Genomic DNA, 20,807 nt, shown 5'->3' on the forward strand with positions numbered 1-20,807 from the left:
AGGCCTCCTCGATTATACTAGTGGAAGCAGAGGGGAGGTATCTCTGTGCCTGACTGATCTGCCACCAAGGCTCGGGATCCCTACAGTCCTTGGTTCTACCTGCCCCCACCTCAGAGGAGGGGTGGGTGGGCCTACTAGATCACTGGACATGGCTTTCCTACTGGCTTGAACCCCTGAGCTGAGCCATCCACAGCCCCTAAGACCTGGTGCTGTGTGACTCTCGGGCGTGTTCTTTTGTGGCCAAATGTTCCTGGAGCTCAGAGAAGAAGACCATGGGTTTGGTCATGGCTAAAGATTTTATTGCGAAAAGCTAACCTGGTCAGAGCCAGGCTCTCAGGCATCACGCTCTGAATTCAAAGTATCGGTCTCTCTTCTGCCGCTCCTGTGGGGACACCCTCTTCCCCGAGGGGAATGTCTGGTAGGTCTTCAGATTCTCAGGGGATACTCTTAAAAGGTTCCACTTCTTCTCTGGGCTCAGAGGAGGACTGGGGGGCAAGGACAGAGCCAGTGTTATATAGTGTGCCAGGGAGCTGGGAAGGAAGTGCCCAACCACGCCCTGTATGCCCGATATTCTGGCCCAACTTGACCTTCTGGCTGCTCATTATCTCAACATCTGATAAGTCACCCTACAGTTGAGATGAGAATAATTTGCATCTGCACAACGGTTCAGTGGTTAAGAGAGAGAACATGGGTGTCAGATTCTGGCTCAAATCATGCTGGAAGTAGACACATTTAAAATGAACTAATGTTAGTACATCTGTCTTAGCTTTGCTTCAAGGAGTAAATGAGGTAATGCATACAAAGCACTTCAATAATGCTGGACAAGGAGGAAACACTTAACAAATATAAGAAATGGTGATGGCGATGATGTTAGTGACGGTGGTGATAGTGGGGTGATGGTGATAATGGTAATGGTGGTGGTAGTCGCAGTGATGGTGGTCGTGTGATGGTGGTAATAGCGTTGGTGGTGATGATGAGGGTCATGATGGTGATGGTGAGGGGTGGTGATATGATGGTGATAGTGGTGGTGGTGATGATGGTGATGAAACTCAGGAAAGGGCAAGGATTTTCCCCAGGCCACAGATGTGATCAGGGAAAGGGCTGAATGCAGGCATGGACCCTCTTAGTCCTGATGACCTGGTTGGTCCTCCGTGTTGGGTGTGAAGCCATGAGCAGCATAGGCTGCCAGAAAATTTGGAGAAGAAATGGAGCTGGGGCATCCCAGGCTCCCCACAGATCATGCCCAGAGTGATCTCAACAGGAAATATATCCCCAGGAGAGGCTCCACGTGGTTTCCAGGTTTGGTCTGACTCAGAGCCACCCAAGGGGCAGAGATGGCCAAGCCAGAGTCTTGGAGTTGGTGTCAGGAGATCTGGTTTTCTCTAGGTTCTACCTCCAATCAGACTTGCTACGCAGTACAAGTTTCTGAAGCCGTCACTAAGCTTGTTTCCCTGTCTATAAAATGGGCCCATCTATCCTACAGAGGCAGTTAAATTTGTGTCTTTCAAACCATTACACTCATTGGAAAGGGTTGCTGCCTTATTAATAATGGTGGTGATGAGACTTAGGGCTCTTGAGGCAAGGAAAGGGTCAGCATGTAGTTGGAAACCCCAGATCTTTCCACTGACCGACCTCCTGATGCCTCCTTCCCCACACGACACCTTGGCAGCATACAGGCTTCTGATTTCCATGCCTTGGTGTCAGGAAGGAGAGCAAGGCAACCACGTGCCTGGAATATCCTACAAGGCAGAGCTGGCCATTCCTGGGAAAAGCAGCTCTCCCAGATAACAGCAGTGAGGTGCCGGCAGTGGGGAACTTTCACATTTTGCTGGATGGACAGTTGGGCTTTGAAAGGTGTTTTGTAGTCCTGAGGAGAACGTTTTCTGAGTCTGGTCGGGGTTGGGGGTGGTGGGGGGAACCAAGTCCCTGCTCTGTGCAGTGCCCCCTGTGTCCGGCAGAGGGCAGCAGTTCCCCACTGCTCAGAGCCGCTGTGCCCACGTTTGGACGAGTGTAGCTGCAAGGCTGCCATTGCCCGAGAGAAGCCTGCAGATTCTGGCCAGCAAAGATAGTGGGGTTTGCTCCCCAACTCCCCATGCATCTGACCAGGAAAACACCCTTTCCGATTCTGCTCATTTAGGTTCCTGGCATCCGTGTAGGGCTGCCAAAAACCCTGACGCCTTGCTGTGTAACTGTTGCCCTCTGTACCTTAGGCTCTTTAGGGCCAGATCTGAACTCATTTCTCAGTCTGAGTGGCGTGTGCCTGGCTGAAAGCAGGTGCCCATGGACATGTGTTTGTAGAATGCATGAATGGAGGGCAGGCACTCACAGGTCAGTGGGGAGGGGGTACCGTTCCCACTCCTTCACAGGCAACACGAAGTAGGGGACCCGAGGCACCAGGCCTGTCTTGTCTAGATAGTACTTCCGATGCTCCTGTGCCATCTACAGCTCGACCCAAGGAAGAGATGACAGGCTGTTAGTGTGCAAGAGTGACCTGGGGCACCTGCAGTACCTGCCTGGCTATACCTGGGCAAGGGGTGGGGCTGCCTGCCCTTGTTGGAGTCCCCAGCTGGGTATTCTGCGACCAGTTCCCTGTCTGTCTAATGGGGATAAAGGCCTGCACCCCACCAGCTTTGCTAAGGAGAGTAAATGAGACAAGTGACCAGCAGAGGTAAGGTACATGAATCCTGGCTCAGCAGGTGGCACAGGTAAGCTTTGTGTGTTTGTTTCTCCCTTTCCCTCCCCCCTGGACTGGAGGTGCCCTGCATGAGAGTCATGATGGGGAGCAAAGGCCTTTCCATGCCCATTGACACGGTCTCGCCCCCTCGGAGCCTGACAGCATTGACCTGGTCCTCTCCCTGGGGAGGGAAGGTACTCTGCCCTGAGCATCTGGAGGTACCCATGTCCTTGAAATCAGGCTGGAAGGATGTTTGCAAGAGAAGTGAGGGAGAGGCTGGAGTTTCTAGGAACACAGCAGAGAATGAGCCCTGGCCCCCAGTGAAGTCCACAGGGCCATGGGGCAGAGGTGAGGGTGGGAGCATCCCCAAAGGCTCTGACTCCACTGACAGTGGGGGTGAGCAGGGACAAGAGCCCCAAGAGGCCGTGGGAGGGGGCATCCAGGAAGCAGAGTCCTGAGCCTCGTCCCCAGTGCCCCGAGCCAAAGCCCTAGGCTCCTTGCTAGGTCTGGGGCTTCAAAAAAGTGAACAGAGTCGCTCTTTGAGGGTGAGAGGTCTCCTCTGGTCCCCCCATGGCTTCAAGCCCATCCCCCTGCCTCCCCACCTTGGAGAGGAGGCAGCAGCCCAGGCCAGGGCAGCCCACCTGGTAGAAACCAGTGATCTGGGCCAAGCGGTCACTGTCCAGGTTGAAGCGGGTGTAGCTGGGGACGTGCAGCCCGCGGTCCCGGGTGAGGGAGCGCTTACTCAGCACCAGGTTGGGGTTTGAGGAGAAGAGGGTAGGGAGGTGGCCGCCTTTGCTGAAGGGAGTGTAGCTCCTCTCCAGGGCTGCGTTGCGTTGGTCCTGGAAGTACTTGAGGGTGGTGGTGCCGTAGGGGGAGCCGACGGAGAAGGCCACGCTGGGAACATGGCCCTGGTACCTGCAATGGTAATGGGGGTGGGGGGAATGGGAGGGGAGATGGGTGCAAGGTTCCGGGCCAGTTCCACAAGAGGCCCCTCGATCCCAGGGATGGGCTCAGTGGGCCCCGTGGGTCACTTCTGGGCCTTGAGAGGCTTCCCCAAGGTGCGCTGCCTGGTTCGGGGCTCCGGGGGAGGATGAGTGCAAGAGACTCCCGGCCTTTATGCCACTACCACCCCCCACACACACACACACACAGGATGGTCATCCCTCCAGCCCAGAGCCTGCTGCAGGGGCAAAGCACCAGGCCCCATCCTGAGCCCTGAGCAAGCCTGCAGGCGAGTCATTCTCCATCCACTCTGGGTTTGGCCCAAAGATGGGGAGGCCTCCTGCCGCTCTCTCCTTAAGGGTAGAGAGACTGTAAGAAGTTGGTGGGGACACGGCAGTGATGGGGGCTGTAAGATTTGTTGTAGCTATAAGGCCTGGGTTTAGGAGCTGCAGCCTGGTTCCAGCTCGATGACGCAGGCAGCCTGCAAGGAGCCCCATCGCCCTCTGCCGCCAGGAGGCCAACGAGAGGGAGGGGGGCTGGCGAGCGGGACCCCTGGAGACACAGAGCATAAGCACACATAGTACACTAAGGAGCCCCAATCAGCTGAGATTTACTTGCTGTAGCCAAGTGAAGGGACAGCAGGCCATCCTCGAAGAGAGGGAGTGTCAGACTTTGTGCAAATGTTAAAGACCAATGCTTTCCCAGTCAGTGCTTCTCACCCCCTGGGACCAGGCCCTGCCCCCATGGTGCCCCCGAAATGGCCCTTGACAAGGCCATCAGGGGGCTCCTGCAGCACTGGGCATTGCTGAGATCTGCCTTCTCGAAGTGCTGCTTCTGGATTTTACAACACTGTTCTCTCCTTATCTGCTGAGGTTTTCACCTCCCTCTCGATCCTCCCCCCACCCCCCACCCCCGCCCATGACGTGCCTCCTCTGCTCTCTTCCTGTGGGGGTCTGTCCTGAGCCCACAGGGTCCCCTGGGGGATGGAATCCATGTGAAGGCCTTAACCGTCACCCTGTGCGGATGATCTGTGGTCTCCATCCCCAGCCCAGGAGTTCCCTCAGACTCCTGTCCGCAGTGGCACACAGGCCTCCCCCCTTGGATGTCCCAGGCGCGGTCTCCCCCCGCCCCCCACCTCCCCAGCATCTCGTCCCATCCTGGTGGAGAGCACTCGTCAGGCGGCCAAGTCAGAAACCTGACATCTGCCTCCCTCAGCTTCATCCTTCACATGCCATCAGTCCCCAAGCCCCGGGCTGCCATCTCCGCCCCAAGCTTGGGCCCTGCCACCTCTTACCTGGACTGTGGCGCAGCAGCCCCCCATCCTCTCAACTGTACTCTGACTTCCCACCCCTTTCCCATACTTCAGCCGGACTGACTTTTCTAAAGTCAAGCGCTGAGCGTGGCATTCACGGCCGTCTGGGAGCGGACCTCGCCTCCCCTCCGGCCTCACCAGCTGCCTCCGGCCTCACCAGCTGCCCTGCACCGGTTGTGAAGAGCCATCTGCAGTTTCCTGCATGTTCCTGCTCTTTCTCCCTCCCTTGGGGTTTGCCCTGTGCCCCCGGCCATCAGGAATGTCAAACCTGCTTCTCCTGCTGCTCGTGATGCTTGCCCCCCAAAAGGATCCTTAAGGCCTGTCCTATGGAGCACCTGGGTGGCACAGTCAGTAAAGCATCTGACTGTTGACTTCAGCTCAGGTCATGATCTCAGGGTCGTGAGATCAAGTTCTGAGCTGGGCTCCATGCTCAGCAGAGTCTGCTTGGGATTCTCTCTCCTTCTCCCCAGCCCCTGCCACTTGTGCTCTCTCTAATAAATAAATAAATCTTCAAAAATAAATACCTGCCCTATCATTTCTTTGAGATCCTTTCCTTGCCACCTCTTCCAGGTCTAGGTGGGTCCTGCTCTCTCTTCCCGTGGCACCACCAGCCATACCTCACTCCTAATGCTCTTGTCTGTTTTATGTCTTTGTCTCCACCACTAGACTGGGAGCTTCTTTTTTTTTTTTAAGATTTTATTTATTTATTCATGAGAGACACACAGAGAGAGAGAGAGAGAGAGAGAGAGAGAGAGAAGCAGAGACATAGGCAGAAGGAGAAGCAGGCTCTATGCAGGGAGCCTGATGTGGGACTCGATCCCCGGACTCCAGGATCACGCCCTGGGCCAAAGGCAGGCGCTAAACCACTGAGCCACCCAGGGATCCCTGACTGGGAGCTTCTTGAGCAGAGCTGGATCACGTCTCACCTCTGGATCCCTGGTTTTCAGTGCCAGGTCTGGCAGGTAGGAAATGTTTAGGAAATGAACAAAATGAGTGGCCACGTGCCGATAGCATCAGTGACATTTCAGGTTGGACTGACTCACACAAATGCCCGAAGACCATGCCGCAGGTACCCCCAGTACCCCACCCTGGGAGCTCCCAGGGGATCTTGCCAGCCCCTGCGACATCATGGGTGTCCCCATGTCACCAGGCAAAAGGACACTGCGGTCGAAATCAGCGCTTCAGGATTACCTGTGGCAGCTGCTCTGGGCCTCGGCCTCCTCACCAAAAAAATTAGAAAGCAATGCATGGCTTCCTTCTTCCCATCTTCAGGCGGAAATCAAGAAAGCCAAGCATGGTAATGACAGGCCTTCCAATTGCTCTTCACTGTGGGCAAAATATAACAAGAGTCCTTCCCTGGTTCCTGGCCCTACCTCCCGTCAGCAGCTGTGCCTTTTTAGAATCTTGCAGCACTCGAGGTTGCCTGGGCCCGAGCAGGGAGTGAGGGGGAAAGCCCTCCACTGCACTCAGGCATTTGTCCAGCCTCACCTCTCCTGCCCGTGGCTTCTCTCTGCCCTGGAGACCATGACCCTGGGGATCCTAACCCACCCATTCCCACCTGCCTCTGCCCTTCTGCTCACTCCTCCTGAGTTCCTGGCTGATGGCTGGGTCTCCTTTCCCGGAAAGATGGTCAGCTGGTGAGGCCCATGAGGTCACCTTGGCCACTTCGAGGACAGAGTCCTCCTCTCTGCCATGGTTTACTCCCTCCTGGGTCCAGAGCCTCCCACCCTCCCATCAGTATTTCCCTGTTTCTCTCGGCCCCTGTTCTTTTCCTTCTCTCTTAGCTTCTTTCCCTCTGCCTACACACACACACACACACACACACACACACACACACACACACACACACATTTGTGTGCACTCTTCCCAGGCTGCAAAATCCTCTGGTGGGCCTTGCTGCCTCACATCCCACCCTTTCTCTTCTTTATTCCCGAATTTCTCTGCAAAATGTTCTGTACCTTCTACCTTTGTTTCTCCCTCTCCCGTTATTTCCTTGATCTCCCCCAGTCCGATCACCCTGCTTAAACGTGAGCCTGTGATTTTTCATTAAGGTAATGTAAGATCATCCAATCGCCAAATCCAACATCCTTGGCTCTCTCTTGGCAACACTCGCACTGATGCGGAAACTCATTTGCAAGAAACATAACCTGAGCAGTAGAAGCACGGTTCCTGAGAGCTCTTTGTGCTAGGGATGAAACCTAATAAAAATATAGGCTCAACAGTCAAGCAGCCAGAGACCAGCAGCAGGGAGCTATTCCTTCCTTCCCTGATGAGTCCTTTCACACGGAGGGGGCTCCCCACAGATGTGCCTCTGTCCCCCACTTGCTCTTCCATTAAAAGGTGAAAGAACATCAGGCCAGGGGGTTGAAGAGGGGAAGGAGGCTTGTTGAAGCCACCCCCACCCCTTTTCCTTGCAAGCAAACAAGCCCACACTGCTCCTGGCTGCTGCTCTGAGTGGACACTCTCTGTGCTTCAGGAGGAAAGCCTGCCCCCATCCAGCCCTGCCATCTCCTTCTGGGGTTCAGGATCAGCTCTGTTCTCTCATATCAGCTTTCGCTCTTTTATCTTATTTCTCTAATGGTTCAGAATGTAGGGATGAAGGACACGCTGATCAGGTGCTGTCAAACCCCAACAAAAAGATGATAAAGCGACAGCATGAAAACTAAAGAAAGTTGTTCACAACATTCTTTAGGGACAAACGCATGACCCAAGAACATCAAACTGGCCAAGCGGCCATTCAGGTATAAAGGCAGCTGCCGGGCCCTTCCCGGCATGAAAGAGCTCAGGAAATAAAGCAACCTATAGGCTCTCCTTGCAAGTAGTGCTCGGTGACGAAATCCTGCCAACTAGGAGATGATTCAAAAGAAAGAAATACCCAGTAAATGTAGAACCTCTGTGAAAAGGGCTGGTGGTTAGCTTCAAATCTATTTAAAAGTACGGAACTAGAAATAGCAGCTAGGTGAAGGCTGGTTGCAGAACAGAATGTAAATGTTATAAAACCTGTCAAAGGGAAAAATAATTTCAGTAACAAAAATTGGGGGGTGGGGGGGGCGATGAGAGTGTACTAACGAAGAATTTATAAGCAGAGTCAGCCCCGGGGCAACTACATTTAAGACGTGTCATTGAAGGATACAGAACACAGTGACTCTCACCCCTGGATGGTTTTTGTTCTCCCTCCCTCTCTCCACTTTAGAGGGATCTTTCCGGAATTAATGCCTCTTGAGCTGAATTACCATTTATCTCAAGTCTGGATATTCTTCCATTTTTATGCCAGTATCTTTCTCTTCTGTTAGGTCCTAGTAAGACTAAATTCCATGATTTTCATTTTAAAATAGCAAATGTGGCATGAACATATTTTTATAGAATTGCTTTGTCTGTCGAGCCAGCCAGCCAGCCAACCAACCATCGAGTCTTTTAGCTGAATAATGGGACCTGGAATGAAGTTCACCAAAGGCTAACCCTGGTTAATTCTAGGTCTTTGGATTTGGGGTGGTTTGTTTCTTTCTGCTTTGTACATGTATCTTTTCTTTTCTTTTCTTTTTTTTTAAGATAGTGAGGTAGTTTTAAGAATTACTTTACTGGGAACTCACTGTGCGCCGGGAGTCAGGGACCCAGAGGACCACAAGGCTCACCCTTTCTTCCTCCAGCCTACCCCCTCGTTCTGTATTTACTGTGTTACACGGTGGTGTGCAGGAGCTGTGCTGGAAGTGGACGCTCAATGCTATGAAATGCAGGGAGGGAGGGCCACTCCAGGGAGAAGGTGGAGCTCCACGAAGGGCCCTCCATTGAGGTCAGGCTTTGAAAAGAACTTCAGTGTGAAGGGGGACGGCCTGGGAGCTGGTTCTCTTCCTCCACTTATCTTCTAGATGCTTCCAGATGCCCCAGAGTCCTCTTCTCTTTTCAGAGACCCAGTCCTCTGGGAGAGCTCGTTTATGTTGGACTTCCAACACTGCCCATACACCAAGGATGCCCAGGTCTGTGTCTCTGTGTTTCTTCTTCCAGCTATGGATCCACACACCTAATTGTCCACAGAGGGCTTGCCCATGAATGCCAGACTCAGCTGAATGGAAACCAGCCTGCTCCTCTTCCTGGATAGCTCTGCCTTGCTGGATGACACCTATATTCACCCCTCACAAGCCAGAAACCAGGATTCCCATCACCTCTCTTCTCCATCTCCCTCCTGTCCCTAAGTCCTGCTACTCTCCCATGGCTGCCGCTTCCTCTTGGCTCATTAGGACTGTCCAGAATCTTCTAGCCAGTCTCCCAGACCAAGTCTCACCCCTCCATCCTGCTGTCCATGCTGCTGCCAGAGCCATCTTTCTCAAGGATGCATCACCAAGGCTCACCTCTCTCTTCTCACTTCCCCCAGGCGCCCAATTCCTCAGAAGTGTCACATCTCTAGGGTCTCACATGCTGTCTGCACCTCTAAGCCTTTGCGCATATTTACTTTACCTGGGATGCCATGGCCCCTCCTGCCCCCAGGGAGTTCCTCACCCACTCACAGAGCCAGGGCTCTCTGTCACCTTCCCGAACTACACACTCTCTACCTAGCTTGTATGTGTCACACCTTCCATCCCTGCTCAGGAGCACATTGGTCCACCTCCTCTGCTAATCTGTGTTCTCTATCCTCAGCACCTACGCAGCACCTAACAGAGGATAAGTACTCAATAAATGGCTGCTGGAGGAAGCAGAAGTCCATGAACCCAGGGGGGTATGTCCCTGAGCACTGCTTTATTTTTTTTTAATTGGTCTTATTTTTTATTTTTTAAAGGTTTTATTTATTCATGAGAGACACAAAGAGAGAGGCAGAGACATAGGAAGGGGGAGAAGCAGGCTCCTTGTGGGGAGCCTGATGTGAGACTCGATCCCAGGACCCTGGGATCACGACCTGAACCACAGGCTCAACCACTGAGCCACCCAGGTACCCCCTGAGCACTGCTTTAAAAGGGCTTGGCTTTGATCAGCAGAGCGCACACCACACACAGCGTCCCACCCACAGGGGCCTTTTGCGCTCCTCTGAAGAAAGGAGCTATAGAAATGTGACGTGTTCCTGTGATTCTTCACCACCCCCAGGCTCTTTGCCATACTCCTCCTCTGCTCCCCGATTTTCCACCTTCTCTGAATGCCAAGATATTTGCATCCCAATAGAATAGAAGCCCTCTCCTCCGCAATCCTCCTAAGGTTCTGCTTAGATTTCAGATCTTGTTCAGAATTTGCTGCTCAGGGAGGGGCACGGGTATGCCCACATATGTGCACACGTTCACATTCATTAGCACCAGAGGACACATTCACATTCATTTAGCACCAAAGGCTAGCCAGGTCTATGTCCCCTGGATACACTTGCATGTGTGTGCCTTGAGCGAGACCCTGTGCAGTTCTATGGTAAAGCTTTCCAAAGGTTTGTTGTTGGTGATTGTGTGGCCGATCAACGTGGAGAGAACAGAAGAGAATGGCAGGTCTCATCCCGGGGCATCAAACAGTCCCCATGGTGCTGCCACCCCTCCTCCTTGCCTCCCTCATCCGCTGCCTGGCTCCTCAGCCACTTGCACACGAGCTGGGAGACAGTGCTCAGCCGGGGCCCCAGACAACAGTCCTCTGTGTATCTCTGTGTGTACAGGAAGCAATCCCTCCCTGTCTCTTGATGGCCCTGGTTGGCCCCATACCTGACATTAAAATTAATTACCATGCCATCAGAGATCCCACGAGCAGCCTTATTAACTAATTAACTTGTGACTATTCGGCACGTCCTTGTTCCACACTTGCTTTCTTCTCTACAATTCCTGCTGAGTACAGTGAGATCAGATCCTTCCCCTGGGCAAAAGCTTTCAAGGGCTCCCCATTGTCGATGAAATTAAGAACAAACGGGCCAGACGCTCAAGGCCCTGCTTGACGTGGGGCTCTGGGAGAGGTCTTTCCAATCTTCCCATCCATTGCCACGTTGCAGCTTTTCTACTCCAGTTAAATAGGCCATTTGCTGTTTTGGAAGCATATAGGGCCAGCACCTCCACCCCTGCCTTTCCTCAGCAACCCCCTCCATCCCAAAGACACTGTCTCCTCCTCTCCCTGCCTTGTGATCTTAGCCATCCCTCAAGGTCCATTTCCAATACCCCCTTTTCCATGGAGCCACCCACAGACCATGCCTGTCCTCTCCATTGAATTGTCTATGCCCTTTGTCTCTTTCTCTGTCTCTGTCTTTCTCTCTCTCTCAAGTTCTTACTTACATAATCTCTACACCCAATGTGGGGCTCGAACCCACGACCCCAAAATCGACAGTCACCATGCTCTTCCTACAGAGCCAGCCGGGCGCCCTCTTTTGTGACTCCCTTATGTCCCACTTCACATTCTTGCTGTGTTGTAATTATCTGGGCCTTTACTCTATCTAGTGTTTCTTCCTGAAGCATAAACTCTGTGGAAAGAGAGGGAGGTGTTCTACCCATATCTGCATCCCTGGCACTGCTGGTGCTCAGGAGACACCCTGTAAATATTCATTGAAATAAACTGACAAGCAGAGGCACATTCTTAAGGGCTGATGGTTCTTCTGGAAAGAAGGAGGATCCCTGTTACAAAGCCTATGTCTCTAGGGGCCCCTGACCCCTGTTCATAGGAAGCCTTCCCCGTTCTTCAGGGTTATGTGAGAGGTAACAGTGGCCTGTCTGGGCACATGGAGTCTCCTATATCCCGTTGGCATATGGCCTAAGTAGCTCAGGATGTACTGGCCTGTCTTCGGGGTTGCAACTCCAGCGCCAGGCCCCGGGCTGACACAGAAAAGGGCTCCTCTGTCCCAGCCTGGCCCACACCTGTCTCAGCCTGCAGGTAAGGTCTCAGGCCTGAAGCAGCTGGCAGGAGGTGGTGGGGTGCTAGCTGTAGCTGGTACCGGCTCATACTGGCTGAAGGGAGCTGATTATTAAATTTCTAAGATTTTTTGAGCTGTTGTTGAACAAGCCAGTATTAAATATTAAATTATATATTTAAAAAAAAAAGAATTATGTTCTGTAAAGTCATAAAGAAATTATATTGAGGGATCCCTGGGTGGCGCAGCGGTTTGGCGCCTGCCTTTGGCCCAGGGCGCGATCCTGGAGACCCGGGATCGAATCCCACGTCGGGCTCCCTGCATGGAGCCCGCTTCTCTCTCTGCCTGTGTCTCTGCCTCTCTCTCTCTCTCTCTCTGTGACTATCATGAATAAATAAATAAAATCTTTAAAAAAAAAAAAAGAAATTATATTGAAAACAAAGGGAATAAGCATTCAAAACTCATCACTACCTAATTATGTCACTATGTTTTACTACCGTCTGTGTTCTGGACTTCAGCTACATCTCTTGCATCTGTAGGGTAGAGTTACTGTATAGTGTGTGCTGCTGTGCATCTCTTCCAGCTCTGCCCTGTGACACCATGTTGATAGCTTGAAATCAGCCGCAGGGGGAGTGTTTTTATACCACAGATAGTAGATGAATGCTACAAGCCAGGGTTTTTTTCTCTCCAGAGAGCAGGTTGTCAACATTTACCAGAGGATCTACTGTATGGGGATTCTGGGGAAAGGGACACAGCCACCTGCATGTGGCTACCTTCTCAACAATGTTCACAGTCCTGACAGTGGAATCCACTGATTTTAGGGTCCTGAGGCCCTTGAGGCAGATGGGGGCACAGCCACCACTCTAGGCAGATAGAGGAAAGTGGAGGGGGTGCAAGTCCCCCTGCAGTAGTAGTCTGGCCATGAATGAATGCACAGCGGCAGGTCAAGTGTTTGGACCGAGAGCCTGGTAAAGTGTGGTGGGAGGCAGAGAGCAAGGGGATGGATACCACTTAGATCTGGCCTGCAAGCAGGAGGCACAGTGCCCCACTGAGGCCGGTCTCATCCCTTGAAAAACATTACAATCCCAGAAACTCGGACCCAAGAATCCCCTACTCACTGCAGGGAAGGCTCACGGGTCAGACAGAGGCAGGGTGCCTGAGGGCTGTGTTGCTCAGAGCAGCAAGAGACCAGGTGGGACAGCCTGGCCAACGAATTTGAAGACCAGCATCCTGTTTCCCTTGGTACCCAGAATCAGGCCTTGAACACTGCAGGGATCTCACTAATGATACAGATAACATTTGGACAGATGGAGGACAGTCTGGGTGTTGAAGTCACACAGGTATGGCAGGGTAACTTGGTAAATGACCCTAGGCAAGCTGACCATTGCTCATCTGGGTTGTTGCAAAGGTTTTTTTAGAGAAAGTCTATAAAGAGCCCACCACAGTGTCTGGCACATAGTAGGTGCCCATGCCTGGGGGCTCACAATGCTACCACAGAGCATCAGGGACCTGGTTCAAAGCCAGTTCTTCCATCACCAGCCTGGAGCTCAGGCAAGTCCCCCTGCAGAACTCAGTGGCCACATCTGGAACAGGAGGGGGCTGGGCTACATGATCTCCAAGGTCTTTACCACTGTGAATATTCTCTGCCTCTATGAATAAAACTGGTAAGAGGGATGATTTGAGTGTCAGAAAAGACCGGCTGTGCTTAAAATCCTGTGATTAATATTTGAAAAGACACACAAAAATAATAATTATCCAAGTGTGGTGGGGAATCTTGGATTCTTTCATTAAGCTAACAAAATGAGGTAGCATTTAGAAACATAAGATAACTCAGTGCATTCTTCACTGATGGGGATCTTTAGGGACAGCATAACCCTCCCAGAAAGATCCACAGCAAAAGCTGTAGATACAGACTCAGCTATTCAAACTAGTCCAGTTCATGCTTGGAGCCTTCTTTATGATTCACTTGTTATCACAATTTCTAGATCAATCACAAGACAGGGTGCTCAAGGGAACTGCAGACAAGTGGCAGGGATAAAGAAGCAACCCAGGATTGCTTTTGAAATACACAACTCCCCCTGCCCATGGGGCAGAGTGGGGGAACACTTGGGAATGGTTAGGTTCCACCTGGGGATAGTGGGGAGCTTAAGAAAAAAAATAATAATGTACAGAATTAAACTCCATGATAAACACCCAGGATGATGTAAATACCATGATCCAGGGCTGCAAAGATGGCTTTGAACTAAGCCTTATGTGTTTACACTCTAAGAGGAACCCCTCTAGGGCAGCCCCCTGCTTGTTTGTCTTATCACAACACCTGGCACATCCCAAGCACTCAACATGTCTTTGTCAAAGGAATGCCTAAATGAAGGAAAGAATTAATAGGAAAATCCTAAGCCACCTTTTCTTACACACCCAGCTTGACATCAGGAGCATCTCAAAATCCAGTTCGTGCCCTCCATGCCTGGGGCCACCCGTAGGAGAAAGACGAGGATCTTACACCCTGGAAGAAGGGGTTGGAGTGGAAATCTCAGACACTTTGAGAGAAAGGCCAAAGAATGGAAGAGACAGTCAGACTTGCATCTTGGATGTTTGGAGCTTGATAACAGCCAGTGAAAGGAAAGGTAGGTTTGACCCTGCATCTGAAAATGTAAAAGGTTAAGACAGATCTGGGGACCCAGAGGCATTCAAAGCCAGCATCTGTGACGATTAAGTGAGATGGGGTGGGAGTGGGGGGTACCGACCACAAAGTCCAGGGGCCCTGCACTCCACTGAGAAATAACTACTGCCCGACCCGCCTTGCCAGATTCTTCGAGCCCACCCCGGGGGCCCACCCGGTCTCTCCTTTTGTCCTTCAACCGACAAAGATGACTCTTGAGCGAATCCTGGGTGCGGAGCACTGGTTTGGGGCCCGAAAACCCTGCTCCCTTCTCGGGCGCCCCACGCTCTCGCTCCCCCCGCCCAGGGGTCTCCAAACACCAACCTCGCGCAGCGGCTCCCTCTCCTCCCGCTTTCCCGCGGCCCAGGCTGGGGGGGGAGAACCTGGAGAGCCCCAGGCCGGCCCCGCCAGGGCTGCTCGGAGCGCACGCCAGCCCCGGGAAGACGGCGGCCGGTGCACGGGGGCGCGCAGGGCGGAGTTGCCAGCGGGAGGAGGGGTCTAGGGGTGGGGGGACCCCGACCGGCGGGAGCGGCCTTACCCGGGCATGAGGCCGGGAGGCACGTAGGCGGCATTGAACTCGCTCAGCAGCGTGCCCGCGCTGCGGGAGGCCATGGTGGGTGCAGCGCCTCCCCGCCCGACGGTCAACAGCCCGGGGCACCTGGCAACCGCGCGCCTGGCAACCACAGGGGCCGCGCGGCCGCCGCGTTCGGGGGGCGGGGGGGGGGTCCCTCCTGGCGCCTGCTCTCCTGTGGCCCCCAGCGGCTGCGTTCACGTCCAGGGATGATGGGCTCCTCTGCTTCGCCGCCCGCCCGGGATGCGGTGGCGCCGGGATGCGGGATGGAGGTGGAAACTCGCTGGAGAGGCCCGCGGAGTGTGCCCCCCCCCTCCCCCCGTCCGCCGCAGGCCTCGCCCACCCCGCCTGGGGCGCCCTGGCTGCGGAGGCCGAGCAGAAAGCAGCAGCCCCATCGCCGCCCTGCTCCAGGAGCCCAGGAGGCCGCAGGGACCCCAGGAGCCAGCGCTCGGGCACCCCAGTCCCCCAAGGGGATTGTCTTCATTGCTCTCTCACCTCTCCCTGGGAGCTTTCTTCTCACCTCGTCCTGCCCGGCAAACTACTCTACAAGAGTGGTTTATAAGTAAGGGGCAAAAAACAAACCCTGGAAACGTCTGGGTGTGTGATTTACACCTGTCCCCAGTTCTGAAGTCCAGTCCACAAGGTTAGCTGGTTTGCACCCCAACTGGGGATAGTGGAGAGCAACCTCCCGGGTGAGGTTTTCTTGTAATGATGCCTCCCTCCTGTAACTGGTGCCCCCACATCCCATTTCTCCAGTGACCCTCATCTCAGCTCTGGTCTTTAACTGGGGTGTGAGAGAGTGGTGGCAGCCTCCAAAGGCAACGTGTTCTTTGCCACTTGGAGCCAAACCTGCCTCCCAGCTCCCTTGCAGCAGTGCTAGTATCAGTGAGAGCCCCCTGCAGTTTATCCTCGGCCTTCACAGTTTCACTCAAATCCTGTCGGAGGAGAGGTGTTATCTTCACAGTTTGACTCTGTGAATGGCAGCTGATGAAGACCATAGACACTAATGAGCTTGCAGGATGCTTTTGCCACCAGAATTCTCAAAAGGCTTCCTCTGACAGTTAACAGTGGAAGCCACAGGCTTCCAAGAGGTGCAGGAAGCAGGAAAACAGGCCTAGGGAGGAAAAGGATCTGAAGGGGAATGAGTGGTTGCGGGCCAGGCAGAAGGACTCTCCACCACGCCTTCAAACCGCAGAGAGATCTGTGTATTTCTAAATTCTCCATGCAGGGATCCCTGGGTGGCGCAGCGGTTTAGCGCCTGCCTTTGGCCCAGGGCGCGATCCTGGAGACCCAGGATCGAATCCCACGTCAGGCTCCCTGTGCATGGAGCCTGCTTCTCCCTCTGCCTGTGTCTCTGCCTCTCTCTCTCTCTCTCTCTCTCTCTCTCTCTCTCTCTGTGACTATCATAAATAAATAAAAATTAAAAAAAAAATCTAAATTCTCCATGCAGAATATAAGCAATAATAAGAAAAATGTTTGTAAAAGTTGTGAAAGAACAACCCTCAGTTCAGGTGTACTATACTCCAGGAAGAGATCCTTCCCCCTTGCCCCCGCCAACGTCAAGCGCCCACTCCCCCCCTCATCATGAGTTCCCAGCTGACTATGCCCCTGAACCTGGCACCTTGTGTTCCAGTGAATATCTTTTTTTTTTTTCCAGTGAATATCTTCTGCTTGAGGTCCAATACTGTATCACACTCACCTCAGAATTCCTCGCACCTGGTACTAGGAGGAGTTAGTATATGCTTGTTGAATAAATTTTGTAAGAATTACAGAAATGGATGATTAGGGAGAGTGGAAATTAAAAAGTGAGATCTGGCTTCAGTTTCAGAAGGGTCAAGCTGGTTCAGCTAAGGGGTGCTATGTGTTGGCAGGGTGGAATTACTACCAATTTATCAGTATAGAAACTTGACCTTCAGCCAAGCTCAATGTCTTGTTTAGGGCAAGTTCATGGGCTTTCTCCTAAAAATGCACAGGCCTCGTGAAATTCACCCCCTCATAAGAGAGAACCACCAGAGGGCCTAGGGAGGAGATGAATCTTTTTTCCTTTTTTCAAGTGCCACCATACCTTACAAATAAAGATCACCTATGACCTCTTTTATGGAACATGCGAGTTAATTTAGTTTTTTTTTTTAAAGAGACATTAAACTTACTGGTTTGAAAAATTTTTGGACATTCATCTGTATTCAATAAATACAATATACTAAGATGCTCTTTGCTTCAATGTGGTTAGATAGAAGTGAGAAAGGAGAGCAGGAATTGAGGAAGGAAAGGAGAGAAGGAAATAGAAATAGAAAAGAAATAGAAAAAGGAGACAACGTTGCAAGGAAACATCCAGAAGGAGGCTCCTGTGACATCCTGCAGGTCACTGGACTATAGAATTCGAAGGAAGTAACCTCTTGTTAGCATGCTGTGAAATTTTAATATTTCCCTTTTTAAAACTTTAACTCTGTTCCAGATAGGTCACCAAGCTCACCCCTTATCTTGTCAACCTTCACTGGGTATCCTACTATATACACAGGATTCCATGTGAGGCTCTAGGGAGCAAAAATGCAGGAAACCAGGGTCTCCCCATCATAAGAATGAAGCAATGAGATGAGAGGGGTAAAGGCAGCTGGGTGAAGGTGTGTGGGTGCAGAGGTACTTTCAGGATTAGACACCAGTTGGGCTGAGTCCAGGCAAGAAGGCTTTGGTGGGGTAAGAGCATTCCGTGCAGGGCTAACAGCAAGAGCAAGGGTGCAGAGGGCCTACAGAGGCTCCAGGTTCAGGAATCTTGGTCCCTTTCCCTATAATCCCCAGGGTCCCTTTCTCCATAAGCTCCTCCCAGGGTATGTTGCTGGAAGACAGGGCAGTTCTTTTTTGGTCCTGGGAAATTTTGCCAGATATCCCTTCCCCACACCCCCTAACCTCAGCAGCTGATTGCACACGAGGACTGACAGTCCTGCTCCAGTGAGGCTCACTGGCCCAGGCTTCTCCATCCCTAGGCCCCAGGATGGGGCGATGGGGTGAGGTTGGTGTCCTAGACCTTAAGCATTGCCCTTAGTAGAACATAAGCCTCTGAGGTCTTCAAGGCTGGGCATCTCCCATCATGCTTAGGCTGGCTCTTGAGCTCCCCTCAAGTAGCACCCCATCTTCCCAGACCCAAGGATCCCAAAGCAGGAGGTCAGGATCCCACCTTTCGGAGGTTCAATGTCCACACTAGCAGATGGGGAAAGGACATCTCCTCTTTCTCTTAGGGCTTCTATTTCTGACAGCAGCCGCCAGGCACAGCCTTCATGTTGTCTGGCAGATGTTTATTTTTCAGCTTAGGGGGACCCCTGGGTTGCAATCTCTGTGTTCCACAGTGGGTCCCAGCCAGGCCTGGCCCATCCACGTTCCCCAGTGGCAACCCTGACTGGGGAGGGGGGCGCGAATCACCTCGAAACACCAGTGCGACAGCCCAGCTCCCTGCGCGCACAGATGGTGAAGCTCCCGGTCCCTCCCCCAGAGCGGGAGGTGGGTGTCCTGGCCCCACGCCCACACCTTGGGCACTTGTGCCTGTGCCCCCTGCCCACCCCTGGTGGCGGAACTGGCCGAGCGGGCGCAAGGGAGCGCTGCAGAGAGGTGGGCCGGAGCGCCTGCTCCCGGGGCTGGAGAACGCATCCGGAGACTGGGCAGGGCTTCCTCTGGGAGCAGGCGGCTGCTGAATAATGAATTCCGACTGGGAGCCCGCACTCCCGGGCTGCAGGCGGGGCGCCCAGCACGCGCGCACACACCCCAGATACACGCGGGGCTGACGCCTGGGGCCGCCGCTGGCCGGCCCTGAGGCTCTGGAACCGCTGCAAGGAGGGCTCGCGGGCTCCGGGTGCCGGGTCTGTGGGCCGCTTGGAGGGGGCGCCGGAGGAGGCGGCGGCGCGGAGAGGGGAGGCGGGAGAGCGGGAGCCCAGCCCCGCCGCGCTCCCCCCTTCCCGGCCGCTCCCGCCCGGCCTGTCCGGGCTCCCCACACCGGCATGGCTCTGCTTGTCCACCTCAAGACGGTCTCGGAGCTGCGGGGCAGGGGCGACAGGATCGCCAAAGTGACTTTCCGAGGTAGGGAACCCCCTGTCGTAGGGGGACCCCAGCTCTGGGCTGGCGGGGATAAGGCAGGGCAGGGAGGATGGATGGGAAAAGTTCTGGCAGGGTGGGGGCCACGCGGCTTTTCGTGAGCAGCCATCTGCCCCTGGCCTGACAGGTGGTTGTGAGTTCCTGAAAATCGGGGTCCCCCGTGTTGCTGTGTCTGCGTCTGTGTCTGTCCCTCCCTGCACTTGCCAATGCGCCATGTGCCTGGTGGCGTGCAGAGTCCTCTGCCTGCAGGGGGGCCTGGGGAGGTAGAAGTAAGGACCCCACCTCTGAGGTCGGGGGTCCCAGGGCTAAGAGGCCTCCACTCCCTCTCCCTCCAGAAGATTTCCTTGGACACAGGGTGGGGGTGGGCTCTGCAGACTGGAAGCCCCAGTATGGCTCCTAGAAACCAGGCAGCCAGTAGCTCTCTGGTTGAGGATACTATTGGCTTCTTGCAGATCTGTTGGTGGGCAGGGATCCTTTGGGCTCCACTGGCCTCCCCTCTGTCAACTCTCTTCCTATCGTCCTCCCCACTCATGCATCCAGCAGCCACATACTATGATCTCTGACCAAGGCTGGGGGCTGAGCATGACCCAGGCTCTGTCTTTGAGGAGCCCACATCCAGGGGGACAGAAGGACCAGTGGGGAGGCATGCAGGACAGGTGCATGATATGATGAGGATGGGGACGAGGCAGCACACGAGCCACAGAAGCAGCACCTGACCCAGGCTGGGGCAGGATGGTCAAGGAAGGCTTCCTGGAGGAGGTAGCACCTCAGCTGAAACCCAAGGGACTAGCAGGAGAGAGCAAGGTGAGGAGGTGAGGGCAGAGCTGGTGCAAGGTACAGGATGCTCGAGGCTGGGAGAGGAGTTGGGACATGGAACAAGGAATAGACAGATGATCCATGAGGCTGGAGTCCAGAGTGAGTACGAAGGCGAGGCAGGAGAGACAGGCATACCAGGGAAGCAAGGCTGCCTTCATCCTGAGGACAGTGGGCAGGCCCTGAGGGTTTTAAGCAGAAAAAAGTAAGGCCAGGTTTACCTGTGCTGATTGCCCACCCAGCTCTGCCTCTGCTGGCCACACAGCCCAGCCCTCTGGGCCAGGGGCATCTCTGGTGGCCTTTAAGCAAAGTCCAGGCACTCCTCACTAGACATGGCCTTCCCAGAGACAGGATGAGGATGGGGGGATGGGGAGGAGCTGAGAGGACCCTGCCAGATTAAAGAGCGAAGTGAACATTGGGCCCAGGCTGCATGCACATCCACACCTGGGTTCGGAGGGAGAGGGGAGACCAGGGACAGCAGCCCTGGTGCCCACATCGCCCCTCAGCTGGACTGGCTCTGGCTGGAGGCTCAGGTTGTCCATACTGTGGCCTGTTGTGCATAGAATTGGCAGGGGTGCGGGGGATCGCAGTGTCCCTGCTGGCAGGTGGGGGAGGAAAGGGTGGGCAGGCTGCCTGTTGCTTCCCACACTAGCCCAAGGATGGCTTTGTCTGCAGCACCCTGGATCTCTGTGTGCCACCTGCTGGCTTTAGAAAAAGCAAGTGTGTCCTTTCATCTGTGAAACGTGTCCCCAAATTCCAGATAGCACAGTACTTGGCCGTTTAGCTAGATTACTATGATAGGACAGTTCCCGGCTGCACAAAACCAGTCACATTTGCAGGCAGAGAAACCAAGGCCCTGTTGTAAAGAGATCCACAAGGCAGTAGTGGCGGGGCTGAGGCACAAAACCTCCCCTCTCCCCCAGCCCTGGCTGCTCAATCCTGCAAGCCCTTTATCTCTTCCTGGTC

General features: G+C 53.8%; 2 protein-coding genes across 9 annotated transcripts in view; one reads left to right on the forward strand and one right to left on the reverse strand.

Moving 5' to 3' along the window:
* Positions 1 to 283: 283 nt before the first annotated feature.
* On the reverse strand, positions 284 to 15,033 carry CIMIP2C (ciliary microtubule inner protein 2C). Of its 2 annotated transcripts, none has more exons than XM_072770776.1 (4): positions 14,916 to 15,033; positions 3,316 to 3,589; positions 2,327 to 2,439; positions 284 to 485 (listed from the first exon to the last, which is right to left on the reverse strand). In XM_072770776.1, the coding sequence occupies exons 1-4, from the start codon at positions 14,987 to 14,989 to the stop codon at positions 341 to 343; spliced, it is 606 nt and encodes a 201-aa protein (XP_072626877.1). In that variant the 5' UTR covers positions 14,990 to 15,033; the 3' UTR covers positions 284 to 340. The 2 variants fall into 2 exon arrangements, with proteins under 2 accessions (XP_072626877.1, XP_072626876.1); XM_072770775.1 differs by having other exon boundaries at positions 3,277 to 3,589.
* OTOF (otoferlin) overlaps positions 8,841 to 20,807 on the forward strand; it is a 106,054-nt gene continuing 94,087 nt past the window's right edge. For 2 of the 7 annotated variants that reach the window (XM_072770760.1, XM_072770764.1), the window contains exon 1: positions 18,652 to 19,013. In XM_072770760.1, coding sequence (XP_072626861.1) covers positions 18,935 to 19,013 — 79 coding nt within the window. In that variant the 5' untranslated portion in view covers positions 18,652 to 18,934. Of the gene's footprint in view, positions 8,903 to 14,137; positions 14,343 to 18,649; positions 19,014 to 20,807 lie in introns of those variants that run through there. The other 5 variants (XM_072770757.1, XM_072770758.1, XM_072770759.1 and 2 more) reach the window with 5 other exon arrangements.

Source organism: Canis lupus, chromosome 12 (assembly GCF_048164855.1).
Source record: "Canis lupus baileyi chromosome 12, mCanLup2.hap1, whole genome shotgun sequence".
Lineage (NCBI taxonomy): Eukaryota > Metazoa > Chordata > Mammalia > Carnivora > Canidae > Canis > Canis lupus.